The 13,296-nt window shown below is 46.8% G+C and overlaps 1 protein-coding gene across 1 annotated transcript; it reads left to right on the top strand.

The window, feature by feature from the left end:
- The first annotated feature begins 1,914 nt into the window (after positions 1–1,914).
- scinla (scinderin like a) lies at positions 1,915–13,207 on the top strand. The gene is made up of 17 exons (XM_077533922.1): positions 1,915–3,146; positions 4,222–4,410; positions 4,912–5,066; positions 5,630–5,791; positions 5,876–6,025; positions 6,704–6,790; positions 6,868–7,000; positions 7,986–8,074; positions 8,147–8,362; positions 8,435–8,568; positions 8,632–8,722; positions 8,839–9,009; positions 9,861–10,041; positions 11,088–11,206; positions 11,383–11,460; positions 11,560–11,620; positions 12,422–13,207. Exons 2-17 carry the CDS (start codon positions 4,230–4,232, stop codon positions 12,577–12,579), a joined length of 2,166 nt encoding a protein of 721 aa, XP_077390048.1. The 5' UTR covers positions 1,915–3,146; positions 4,222–4,229; the 3' UTR covers positions 12,580–13,207.
- Positions 13,208–13,296: the final 89 nt, after the last annotated feature.

The following is a 13,296-nucleotide window of genomic DNA, read 5'->3' as shown; positions in this document are numbered from 1 at the left end:
GGACCCAACGACCCGTTGACCTCTTCGGTTTGCTTTCCCACCGAAGCCGACTCCGCTTGCTTTTCTTCCTCCGCTTTGCTCCTCATCCTCGTCCTTACGGTACGTTCAGAAAATATCTCGCGCTTGTTTCTTGGCGGAGTTCTCAATGGAATTTGTTTTGGCTCCGCGCCTCAGCGGTGCAAGCGGAGGGATTTCCGCTTCCTTTATTGAAACAAACAACCGACCTCTCCGGGCTTCTTCTCCTTTTTGGCCCGGTCCCGGCACACGACGACATCGCCGCGTCGTACAGCTCCGACCAAACGAGCCTCCGTTGCTATGCTACGAGCACTTCCTGTGTTTTGTCTGCAGTGACGTCTTTGTTGACGCGGCGTATCTTGACACCGCTGTCACGAAATGGCTGAAGTCGCGAAATGCTCGCGGGAAACGTCCCAAAGGCGTCGCCCGGCACGCTCCAATGCCATCGCGCCGCCGGAAACGCCTCCGCCCCCTGTTGGTCTGAACGTGGCATTGCGCTCCTACGTTGCGCCTGCCGTTCGGTTGGTGGCCACAAAAAAAAAAATCGGAAGGAGGATTGATCCGTTTCAGTGGATAAAACTCCAAATTTGCTGGAGGAAATATCAAATGAAAACATGTTCATTTCATCGGGCGTATTTCTGATATTTTCAAGTGACAATGAACCGCAGGTGGCCTCAACACGTACCCGGTTTTCCCACTTCTTGGTCCAGAGTGGACTATAGACTGAACTAGATTGCGTAAAACCAAGAAAAGAATCTACTGGACTACCAGATTAGCGCAGTCGGATTAGACTCGACTCCAGCAGCCATTCGCGTCGCTGAAATCAACGAAATAAACGACCGCTTCATTCAGGTGTGAGTGCGCACATTAGTTTTCAGTCGTCCATCTTTGTTTCCTTTTGTTGGACTGGCGCTGATCCAGCGAAGCTCAACGGCTCCTCGGAATGAGCCGCGATGGCGCGACCTTCACACAAGCGGCTTTGATCCGCTCCAAACTCAAGTTGGGACAAGACTTGCGTGCGCATTCACGCGCACGCAAGTCTTTGTGTCTGTGTGGGATTATGTGTGTTGTGTTCACACTTGCCGATCAGGCAAAATGTGCCAACTCAGCGCAGCGCTCGCCAAGCTAACGTGAAGCGACACCGCCCGCATTCTTCTTCGGCGTCAAAACCGAGTTGTGTAACCAGCGTAACAACTTGACGGGCTCTTTTCTTTTCTTTTTTTTTTACATTAGCTTGCAAGCTAATGAGACGCTAGCAGCACAAGGAGGAATGTCTGCACTGCACTGCACTCGAATTGACATGAGTCGAGTGCTGAAATTATGATGGACTAGACTACACAATTATACAAAACTCCACTTGATGTCATTCAAATGGGAAAAACGGAGTCGACTGCCTTTACCTAAACAAGACGACAGCAGATTTGATTTGAGGCGATAGAAGTGGTTCGGTTAGATTAGGCAATACTTTGTTATTTGCAGAGGAACGATCAGACTTGGGCCTGAGCGTCCGTAACTAGCTAAAGTATGCTAACTATGCTAATAAGCTCTCAGTCTCCTTTTGAGCCTGCAGTCCCAGTGAACTTGACCAGCTCCATCGTTTTGTGGCACTTTTAAGCACATCCCGCCCGCCCGGTGTGCCATTTGAAGCCAATGTTTGGACCTATGGGTTGGCCCGTGTCAGGGGTGCCCAAGTTTGGTCCTCGGGAGCCAGCCTGATTTCCACGTTACTCCCCACCAACACCGATTCACCCGATTCATGATCAGGATCGTTATCTGGCTTCTGCGAAGCTTGCTGACGAGCTCGCCGATCTTTGGATTCGGCCGCGTTGACGGAGGCAGACATGAAAACAGGTTGGGGAGGGGGCGGGGCTGTCAAGAACTGGACTTGGCCACCACTGGCCCATGTCAATCACACAGCTGCCATAGCAATTCAGACACGAAAGCAATTTCAAAAGGAATTGAAGTGTAATATTTACTTTCACATTCACGTTTGCGCTGTTATTCTCAGGCCGGGAGCTTTTTCCGTGCACCTTTTTTCCAACCTTCCAATCCACGAGCGACCTGAAGGAATGAACAACGCAACCGGATTCCAAAAGCGGATGTGGCGGACCACAAAAAGGTTAGAAAATGGCGAGTGCGTTGACTTGTGTGTCAAGCAAGACGGCGTTTAGCATTTAGCATTAAGCAACGTCACAACCTCGCGCTTCAATTTGTTGGAAATAGTTCCTGGTGAGAATTGATTGTCGATTTGATTTTCATCAAAATTGTAGTGTGCCACCAGTTTTTCATTTTGAATGTGAGTGTAGCGTGGGCTAAAATGGGCTAGCCTAGCTTCAGTGATTCTTCCAGTTACGACGCACTCGACCGAAGGCCTTTCGACTTGACCACGGTTACGCCCGCACCACCATTTTGGCTCCTCGGCCACCATTTTGTCTCCTCGGCCACCATTTTGGCCCAGTGTTTTCCCCTCATCCGTCATTTAGCCCTTAGCTAGTGCTAGCACTTTTGCACTTGAGGGATTATTTTGGCTTTTTAACCCTTTTTTTTTTTTTTTTTCCCCCACACATCATGGCCCCAAAGAAGAAAGCTACGACTTCTAGCAATTTTGGTTCATGTATTTTAGATTTGTTTATGCAAAGGATTGTAATGTAAAATTGACTTTAATGGGGAAATTTGACTCAAGTGGAAATTGGAGTTACATCGCGAGCGTCAGGAACGGAACTCGGGCGTAACCTGAGAACTCCCCGTACTAGTCTTGAACTAATCATGCAAAGAATGCGAGCAGGTCGAGCTTGTCGAGAAGGGGAGGCGGCGCTGGTGCAGGTTTTGGTGTTTGGTTTCCAGTGCTGCCAGCGTCGCATTTTTCCCGAGGGCGAGCGAGCCAATGACGTGGCGGGACATGCTTGCCTTTGCTTTTGTCTAGCTGCGTTTTTTTTTCTTCTCTCTTTTGTCCTCCACGTTGGCGCAGCGCCCGTGCCGAAGATGGGCGGGGCGGCGGCCTGGCCTCGCCCCCGACGCCCGCGCCGTATAAAATTGCCGCTCTACGAGGAAGTGGAGCAGACGGGAAGAAGTCAGGAAGAAGGAAAAAAAACTTTGACGTCGTCTTCACTCATCAGCAGCCGCAAAAGCAGGTAACGTCTGCACGCGAACACCTTTTGGATCAACATTCATCATCTTCATCATCATCATTATTCCGAATGACATTTTTAATTCAACACCTTCAATTGTGGGTAATTGTTGAGCGTTGAAAAAGAAGAAACCAAAGTAAGGAAATAAGTGATAATCGGCGCAAATGTAAGAAGTGATGATAAACAATGAAAAGTGTTTTTAATAAAGAGTTGCGCAACGAGTCATGTGGGATGGGCGCCGGCTACGCCCTATTGTGTCATATGACCAATTATCACCAACCAGCTCTGGTAACAACACACACACGCACACACACGCATTGTTGCTGTTGAATGAGTTGCACGCCCAGATTAACGCTGCCAAAAAAACAAAAAAAAAAACAAAAATCCTCTTCAATCGCGAATTGAACGTTGTTTTTTTTGTTTTTTTAAGTCGGCAGTTGGCAGCCGTCACGGTCACAATTTGCGCTTGCGCCAAACCTCCAACCATACAAGAAGCGTCTGTACCTTCACAAAGCCAACAAATGCCCATATAAGGTCATCTTCCCAACCAATTCCGATGAGTGATGCAATCAATGAGCAGACGTCCCGTCGTTTATCGGCGGATGTTTGGCGAAAGACTTCCGCGTTACAACTCGGGATCGATTATGCCAGGTTTCGCTATCGGCCTTAATTCACGGAATCGTACAACGGGAGCCGATACGAGTATCGGCTGCCCTCTTGTGGCCGTTTTACAAACAGCAACTCCAAAATTGAATTGCAAGCAAATTTGGAGGCTAAAATGCAGTATTGGGATATGCTTTAAATGTACTTGTCATTGTTTTGGGGAACATTTTGTGCATCAAAAAAATTAGCGGTATTTGGTATTGGTGACTGCTCAACTACTTGGACCCGTATCAGTGTGAAAAGAAGTCGTGCCAAAAATCCCTCATTACATGCAGAGATTAGAATAAAACAATCTCACTCAAATGTATCTAACGTTACTATTTTCAATGGTGTGTGTATGTATATATATATATATAATATATATATAATATACTTGCAGAGTCGAGTCGGGTTTGTTTTTGTTTTGTTTTTCCAGTTGACAAAATGCCGACCCACAAAGCGTTTGAGTCTGCGGGCAAGCGTGCCGGTCTTCAGATTTGGCGCATGGAGAAGCTGGACTTGACGGAGGTCCCCAAAGAAACGCACGGAAGCTTCTTCACGGGAGACTCCTACATCGTCCTGTACACCAGCGCCGCGCCCTCCTACAACGTGCACACCTGGATGGGTACCTGCCACGCGCTCACACATTTCAACTTTCACCATTTGTCAGAAAACACACTCGAGACTTTTGGGGGCAAAATGTCAACTCATTAGTGGCAAATTGCTTCTCCTTGCAAAGTTTGCTACCGCCATCTAGTGGCCGTAACACAAATGACTGTTCTCAATACATCACGAAAAAATGTGCTCGTATCTCAAAATCCACAAGTCGATTGGCCGCAAAATCGGCAACTCATCCATCATCCAATTCATCGACGGCTCATTTGACCGTCAACGAATCGTTTCTGGTTCCCAAAATGCCGTTAATTCAGAAAAGTAAGCGTCCAAAAGGAAATTGGAGGTACGCGTGCTTGCTGCCTTTCAAGCTACTGATGATGTCATCGCGTGATGTTAACATGCGGTGTATGCGTGAAACCCGTCGCATCCGTTTCAACTGGCACCAAGGAAAAAAAGAAAAAAAAAAAAAAAAAAAAGTGTCACCCAGAATGTCTCATGTCCGTCTCGGCAGGCTCGCACACGTCGCAGGACGAGAAAGTAGCGGCCACCATTTTGATGATCCAGCTGGACGACTCGCTGGGCGGCGCCGCCAAGCAGTTCACGGAGCACCAGGACATGGAGTCCACCGTCTTCAACGGATACTTCAAACACGGACTCACCTACAAGGTGAGTCGCCTGCGGGTGGTCGCCCGTCACCTCTCACCTGAATGACATCGACGGAGGAACAAACGGACAAAATTCACAAGAAGCAAATGACTCAAAGTCCAAATAAAAATGGATAGAAAAAATAGAATTTAAAAATTATACAAAAAAATATAGAAATGGAAATAAAAAGAACAAAAAAATTTATGTATTATATATATGTGTTTATTTTGAATTTTGGCCGTTTTAGACCCTACTGCCAAGTAGAAATGTTGCCCAAAACTGCCAAAATTAAAAATAAACACATAAATGAATGACTAAATAAATGAATGGCTAAAAGTGAAAAATAAAAACGGATATAAAAAATTTATAATTCGAAAATTAAATACAAATATATATATGCTCTCTTTATTTTTATATGTGTAATTTTCGAATTATATATTTTTTTATATCCATTTCTATTTGTATATTTCGTCGTTTATTTATTTACTTATTTATTTTGAACTTTGTCAGTTCTGGTCACGTTTGACGTCACGACTTGTCACGCGGACGTCAACGTGGACGTCCATCGTGCTTTGGCATTTCAGAAAGGGGGCGTGGCTTCCGGCTTCCGTAACGTGGTGACCAACGCCGCCAACGTCAAGCGTCTGCTGCACGTGAAAGGTCACCGGCGGGTGCGCGCCAGTGAGGTGGACCTGGCCTGGTCCAGCTTCAACAAGGGCGACTCCTTCATCATCGACCTGGGCAAGGTGAGAGGACGCCGCCGCCATCTTTGCGTGTGCGCGGGCTTGTGACCCACTGCTGATGTTATTTCTTTTCTTTTTGTGGGACAGAACATCTACGCCTGGACGGGCAGCGAGGGCAACCGCTACGAGCGGCTGAAGGCCACGCAGCTGGCGGTGGACATCCGAGACAACGAGCGGCGCGGACGCGCCGACCTGCACATCATCGACGAGGGAGACGAGCCCGAGGAGGTCATCAAGGTCAGACGCCGCCCAGGAGGGAGCGAGCGGACGGACGTCTCTTCTATTCTATTCCGCCTTCTACCGGCGTGCAAAATTCCGCCTCATTTGCTCGCCACCGCCAGCCTGAGCCGCTGATTTGCCTTCGCTCGTGTGGAGGAAGTCGCTGCGCGCAAAACTAGCAAAGCGCTTTTCCAATAAAGCCTCTGTTGCTGTTTTGCTCGTTTACTGGATCCAAGTGTAAAACTGTCACATCCAAAACATAACAATCACGTTATTTCAAGTTTGAAACAATATCCATTGCAATCATCTACAAAAAAAAAAAAAAAGCGTTTTTAGCCGTTAGCATAACGCTAATTCACATCGAAATGTTACGCTAACTAGCGGCTCGTAACTTATGTCGCGTTGGAACACAATTTAAACATCCAATTCAGTAACACTTGTCAAAATAATATACTTACAGTCAGAAAGATATTTCGGGAGCCCAAATTACACTCGAGGCTTCAACATTAGCTGTAAAAAAGCTTTGATTGCACTTCGGTATTTCTTCTATACAGTACAATGCTAACTCTTCTTTCTTAGTTTAGTGTACTTAATCCTTTTCGACTCTCTTGTTCTCTACTTTACAAATGGCCGTGAATGTGTTGTATCCTATTTTATTGTCCTCCACTCTGACACGATTGGAACCAACGCTTTCAGGTTCTGGGAGCAAAGCCCGATCTGCCTGCGGGAAGTCCAGATGTGCCCACGATGCAAACGAGCCGACAGCCAGCGTCTCTCTACGTGGTAACTTGCGCGGCGGCGCACGTGCTCAAAGAGGCTAACGGCAGCAGACGGGCCGTCGCTAACGTTTTGCCGCGCAGGTGTCGGACGCTTCCGGCACGATGACGCTCAAGTTGGTGGCCCAGAAGAACCCGTTCAAGCAGGACATGCTCTCCGGCAAAGACTGCTACATCCTGGACAACGGCCGAGACCACAAGATCTTCTTCTGGAAAGGTAGCTAGCCTAGCCTAGCCTAGCCTAGCCTAGCCTAGCCTAGCCTAGCCTAGCTAGCACTCAGGTGAAAGCTGTGAAACGCTACGTTGTCGTCCAATGAATCATTTCAAAAACTGGCACGAATCCAAACAACCGTCTGGTGACACTCGGCCAATCAGACTGCCGCCATTTTGCTTCTCGTCGGTCTTTCAAAATAAAATAACAAATAAAATTTCTGTCAGAAATGCTTCCTTAAACGTCAAAATGACTCCACAAGTTAGTGAGTTTTTTTGTTTTGTTTTGTTTTACTTCATAATTTTGTGAGTTTGTTAATTTGCAAATTATTTTGCAACTTAATCGGTTCCTGCGCTAGTTTGTTAGATTGCTAGTTTTTGAGTAACTTCCTTGGTTTGCAAGTTGCCTCAAGTTTGGGAATTTGTTAGTTCTCAAACTAGTTAGTACCCGAGTTTTGTGAGTTACTTTGATTGCAAATTTATTCGGTTGCGAGTTCGTGGTTCAGTTTGCAAGTCAATTTCTTTCTGAGTTTGTGAGTTGGGAGTTCGTTAGTTCACAAATTCATTTGTTCGCAGGTTCGGGACTTTTTTGGGGGGTTTTTTTTAGCTTGCAAATTAATCAGTTCCTTCCTGCGCTAGTTTTTGAGTTACTTCCGTAGTTTACGAGTTGCCTCAATAGTTTGGCAATTTGTTAGTTCACAAATTCATGAGTTCACCGGTTAGTGACTTTTTATAGTTTAGGAGTTAGTTTGATTGCAAGTTTGTTAGTTTGCGAGCTATGGATTTTGTTGCAAAGGAATTAGTTTGTTAGGCGGCAAATGAATGATTAGTCAGTCAATTAGTCAGTTAGCAAGTTTGCTTGCAATTCAATTCTGAGTTTGTGTGCGGCACTGCTAGCGAGTTTGTTAGTTTGCGGGGAAGTTTGCAAATGTTTTGGTTGACCGAGTTGAAGTGTATTAGTGACCGCTAATAAGTTGGCGACTTGCGCGCAGGTCGCGATTCCAACATGGACGAGCGCAAAGCGGCGCTGAAAATCGCCAACAAGTTGATCGCCGACAAGAAGTACTCGGAAAAGTGTCAGGTAACGAGCGGCCGCGCAACTTTTCGCACACAAAACGCCGCAAGCGCGTCAGTCGTCTCCCGCTGGCCGCAGATCCAGATCCTGCCGCAGGGGGCCGAGACCTCCCTCTTCAAGGAGTTCTTTGACAACTGGCTGGACAAGGACGAGAGCACGGGTCCGTGCCAGGCGCACACGCTGGGCCGCATCGCCGTGGTCCAGCAGATCCCCTTTGACGCCTCCAGTCTCCACCATAACAAACTCATGGCCGCCCAGCACGCCATGGTGGACGACGGCTCGGGGAAGCTGCAGGTACGTCCCGCTACGTGCCGCTATCCTCGCTAACTCGCCCCGTCGCCGAGCGCTAACCTGGCCGCGGTTCAGGTGTGGCGCGTGGAGGGCGGCGGCCGCGTAGCCGTGGACCCGTCCGCCTACGGCCAGTTCTTCGGCGGCGACTGCTACCTGCTGCTCTACACGTACCGCGGCGACGGCGGAGACAAGCACATCATCTACATATGGTCTGCTAGCACGTTAGCACGTTAGCAGGCGGGCTCCCACCTTGAACTTTGACCCCCTTTCAGGCAGGGACTCAAGTGCACCAAGGACGAGCTGGGAGCCTCCGCCATCTTGGCCGTCGCCCTGGACGGCTCCATTGGAGGCGTGGCTACGCAAGTAAGAGTTTTGCTGAATCAAGGCAACGTTGTTGACGTGGGCTAGCGAGGGCAGCGCTATGCTTGCGCTAGCTGCGCGCTAACAGCGGCTATGTGGTTGTTGTGGTGGGCGTGCAGGTGCGCGTGACTCAGGGCCAAGAACCTCCTCACCTGCTCAGCCTGTTTGGCAGCAAGCCGCTGGTGGTGCACCTGGGCGGGACCTCCCGCAAGGGCGGCCAGACCGAGCCCGGCGCTACTCGCCTCTTCCACATCCGACAGAGCTCCACCAAGGCCACGCGTGCCGTCGAGGTGGGCGGGGGCAGCCCGACTCCTCCTTCTTCTTCTTCTTCTTCTTCTTCTTCTTGTCCTGGCCTCAAGGTGGCGCAGTTGACTGCCATTGACTTGTGGCGCCGGCTGTGTCAGTCTTGGAGTCCGTCCGTCCGTCTGTCCACTCCACTGAGCTGTGTATTTTACGGAGCCTCTCTGGTGCCAGGGTATAAAAAAAAATTGGTGATAATCGGTACCCACAGTTTAGTAAAGTGTGAGTACAGATTAGCCAGAAAAACCTCATCAACCGATATGAGTGGCCAGCCGTGCCAGTGCAAGCCGTTGAAGTCACAGGGCGGCCATTTTGCTCCTCCCATTTCGTGAGCAGACTTCCGTTTAAACGATGCGTACGGATGAGACACGTGCAGCTCGGAGGCAGTTAGTGTAAGATCGCAGGCGGTTTGGGAGGTTTGTGCCGGGTAAAAAAAATCAAATGAACAAGCGTACGTGCTGCTTTGGAGAGCACTTTTTTCTTTTATTTCTCAGTTCCTTAGACAGCAATATTAGATTTGGCAGAGGCATTTTTTGTTGAATTACAGTTATCAGTCTTTCGTAAAAAATAGACAAGTTTTCCCCCGTAAACGTCATCTAATATCTACGCAAGTTGTAAATTGTCTACAGTCCTCTTGTTTGTTTAATACCTTTGAAAACGGCATAAATGATGCTAAGTATTGTCTCAAATGTTCTCCAATTTCGGCACTGGCGAGAAACGTTTCTTGGGAGGAGCAAAATGGCCGCCTGGCGACCTCGAACGTCATATATGGCCGAGCGCTCCACTTTGAGGCGCCCCCCGGTGGTCGCTCGGCGTGACTGCGGTGCGTTTGTGGCGTCAGGTGTCGGCGGACGCCGGCTCGCTCAACTCCAACGACGCCTTCGTGCTCAAGTGGTCCAAGGGGGTCTTCCTGTGGAAGGGCAGCGGGACCACCCCCGAGGAGCTGGCGGCCGCCAAGTACCTGATCGGCGTCCTGGGCGGCGGCGGCGCACCCGTCGAGGTGCTCGAGAGCAAAGAGCCCGGTCAGCAACAAACAAAAACAAAACAAAACAAACCGGAGATGGAGACGTGAAAACAAACGCTTACTGCTCACACACACACACACTATGGAAACACACCTTTTTTTCTTTTTTTTTTCTCATACGACTGAATCACACTAACAGATTTTGTTTTGCTCACACACTACAGAAACTCTTACACGTGCAGCTGTTTTTTTTTTTCTTTTTTTACACATACACAATTGAAACACTCTTAATCCGCTACTGATTCTTTTTTTTTTACACTCACATTCACCACTAAAACGCTCTCACACTCACTCACTTACTAGTTAGTGTCATAATCGTTTTTCATACGTACTATCAAAACATTCTCAAACACACACTACTGAAACACTTTTTTTTTTCTCACTCACTACCAAAATACTGTCAAACTTGTTTTTTTCTCATAATACTGAATCACTCTCACTCTGCAACAGATTTTGTTTTGCTCACACTACAGAAACTTTTTTTTTTTTTGTCACATTCTACTGTAACCATAATCGTATTCATTTTTCATACGTACTTCCAAAACTCTACTTTGCACAACATAAATGCTCAAATGCACACTACTGAAACACTCCAGCACATACATTTTTTTTTTGCTCTCACACTCTGCTAAAACACTTTCACACACCAGATTTTTGTTTTCTCACACACCTTCGAAATACTCTCATCCTTTTTTTTCCTACTACTGAACCACTCTCACACATACAATTTTTTTTGCTCACATGCACTACCAAAAAACTCTCACATCTAAAAGATTTTTTTTGCTCTCACACACACTACCGAAACTCTTACATGTGCACCTTTTTTTAAAACTCGTACACAACTGAAACACTGTTGTATACAAGTGAAACAGAGAGAAGCGAAACACTCTCACACGTAAATGAACACAAACGCTGGAATGCAAAACTTTGACAGTCGGTCGACTAAACGAGTCTCACACTTGCCGCACCTTGAATTTGTGAAACGCTCTCACACAACATTCTGTCATGTCTCAATAACAACCACGCGTTGTGGGGCGTCCTCAGAGAACTTCTGGAAGGTTCTGGGCGGCCGCAAGGACTACCAAACCTCGCTGGTGCTGCAGAAAGCCAAAGTGTGGCGACCGAGACTCTTCGCGTGCTCCAACGCCAGCGGACGCGTCCACGTGAGGACAAGTTCACTCTTCTCTCCTTTTACACATTCATCAAGTCAAGTTGGTTTTCGACCGCGAAAATGCAAACTGATTTGGTCCCACTTATTGTTTTAGTCTCATCTAGTCCAGTTTTCGTCGGGTGGAAAATGTTTTTGTGGCTTGATGAAATGAAGATTAATTGCGCGTAGGTGGAGGAGGTCCCCGGAGATTTGGACCAGCTGGACCTGGAGACGGACGATGTCATGATTCTGGACTGTTGGCTCCAGGTAGCCCGTTTGGCGTTTTGTGGGCCGCTGACGGACTTTTCTTTCCCATCAAACGTTTGACGTTTTGATGTCCTTCGTCTCCGTTTTTGTTGTGTCCAGATTTTTGTCTGGGTCGGGAAGGACGCCAACGAGGCTGAGAAAAAGGCAGCGCCGCGTTTAGGTGAGCCCGACCGGGAACCTTCACGCATACTAACAACTACCATCCGGCCCACGTACAAATATAGAGAGATTTTTTTCGAGGGCGGAGTCAATATGCTGAGAAAAAAATTGCCACTTTCTAAAGTGGAAAATTTAGGAGAAAAAAAACTTGCACATTTCCAAGTTTTGAGAGTGGCAGATTCGCGAGAGAAAAAAACTCCATAAAATTCTTTATTTGTTTCTCGCAAATGTGCCACTTTAGAAAGTCACAAATTGCAAATTTACGAGTTTTGAGAGTGGCAGATTTGCAAGAAAAATAACTCCATAAAATTCACCACTTCATAAACTCGGAAATTTGCAATTTTAAAAAGTCACAAATTTGACAATTTATAAAATTTACAATTTACTGTGTTGTTTTTTTCACAAATGTGCCACTTTAGAAAGTCACAAATTGCAAATTTACGAGCTTTTTTTCTTCCCAATTTGCCACATTCGATACTCACAAATTTACAAGCTTTTTTTTTTTCTCGTGACTTTCCACTTTAGAGAATAGCAAATTTGCCACTTTCTTAACTGGCAAATTTCCAAGCTTTTTTTTCTCAAAAATTTGCCACATTCTAAAGTAACTGGCAACTTTTCAAGCTTTTTTGCTCACGAATTTGCCACTTTAGAGAGTAGCAAATTTGACACTTTCTAAAATAAAAATTCACAATTTTTTTTTTCTCACAAATTTGCCACTTTTTTCTCTGCATATTACCTCCTCCCTCTAATATATATATATTTATTTTATAATTTTTTGGGTATTTTTTGCTGGACCTTTCAGCCGAGGATTACTTGTCATCGGACCCGTCGGGCCGCAGCGGAATTCCCATCAACGTGATCCGGCAGGGCGAGGAGCCGCCCTCCTTCACCGGATGGTTCCTGGCCTGGGACGCCACCTTGTGGGGAAAAGACCCCCTGGCCGTCATCGGCGCTCGTTAGATCGCCCGGCTCGTCGTTGTCGTTGTAGTGTTGCCTGCAGTTTAGCCACTCCTAGTCCAGTGGGCGGAGTCAGCTTGGTGGCCCAAATCTTTTTTTTGTCAAGAAACGGAAATGGGGGTGTTTTCGGGGGACGTTGATGGGAAGAGAAAATGGGGAAGTCGGGAAGTCACAAGTCTCACCTCGGCCGATTGATCATCATTACTTTGGAAATTGGCTGATTTTTTTTTTTTTTTTTATGAACTCATCCACATGTTACAATTTAAGATTAGAATAGAGTACAAACGTTCCCCCCAAAATATGTTTCTGTGTTGCAAAGTGAAAAGCACAAAGTTTTGTAAAACAATGAAACATTCGTCTTGTAGTTTTTGTGCACATTGAGACCAAAAAAAAGTTCTTTGAATCATTGGATGTATTTTATTGAGCTAAAAAACAAAAGACAACAAAAATATGTTGTTGTCTTTTTGGGAGCAGAAGTTGTTTTCACAACGTTGACTTCCTGTCACATGACTTTGTTGTGGAGTGGAATCTTTTCTTTTTTTTTTCTTTGCTTTTCTGCCTGCTTGCAAGCACATTTGAGGCGCGGAAACGTTTTGCCGCTTTTGGAAAAATAAAGATGCGACCAATGCGACCAATCGTGCTTGTTTGCGTGTGTGCGTCAGTGCTGACTGGCACTTTTCGCCGGTCGGGATTAAGCGGCGGGAATTAAGAAGGCCGCCT

Source organism: Festucalex cinctus, chromosome 10 (genome assembly GCF_051991245.1).
Source record: "Festucalex cinctus isolate MCC-2025b chromosome 10, RoL_Fcin_1.0, whole genome shotgun sequence".
NCBI classification, from domain to species: domain Eukaryota; kingdom Metazoa; phylum Chordata; class Actinopteri; order Syngnathiformes; family Syngnathidae; genus Festucalex; species Festucalex cinctus.
This window is presented reverse-complemented; position numbering and strand designations above follow the sequence as displayed.

Bases quoted from the DNA above. Each gene is read 5' to 3' on its own strand.
- scinla (XM_077533922.1), top strand. From the start codon at position 4,230: ATGCCGACCCACAAAGCGTTTGAGTCTGCGGGCAAGCGTGCCGGTCTT. The intron at 10,042-11,087 runs GTCAGCAACAAA...GGGCGTCCTCAG, and splicing joins GCTCGAGAGCAAAGAGCCCG to AGAACTTCTGGAAGGTTCTG. The intron at 11,207-11,382 runs GTGAGGACAAGT...AATTGCGCGTAG, and splicing joins ACGCCAGCGGACGCGTCCAC to GTGGAGGAGGTCCCCGGAGA.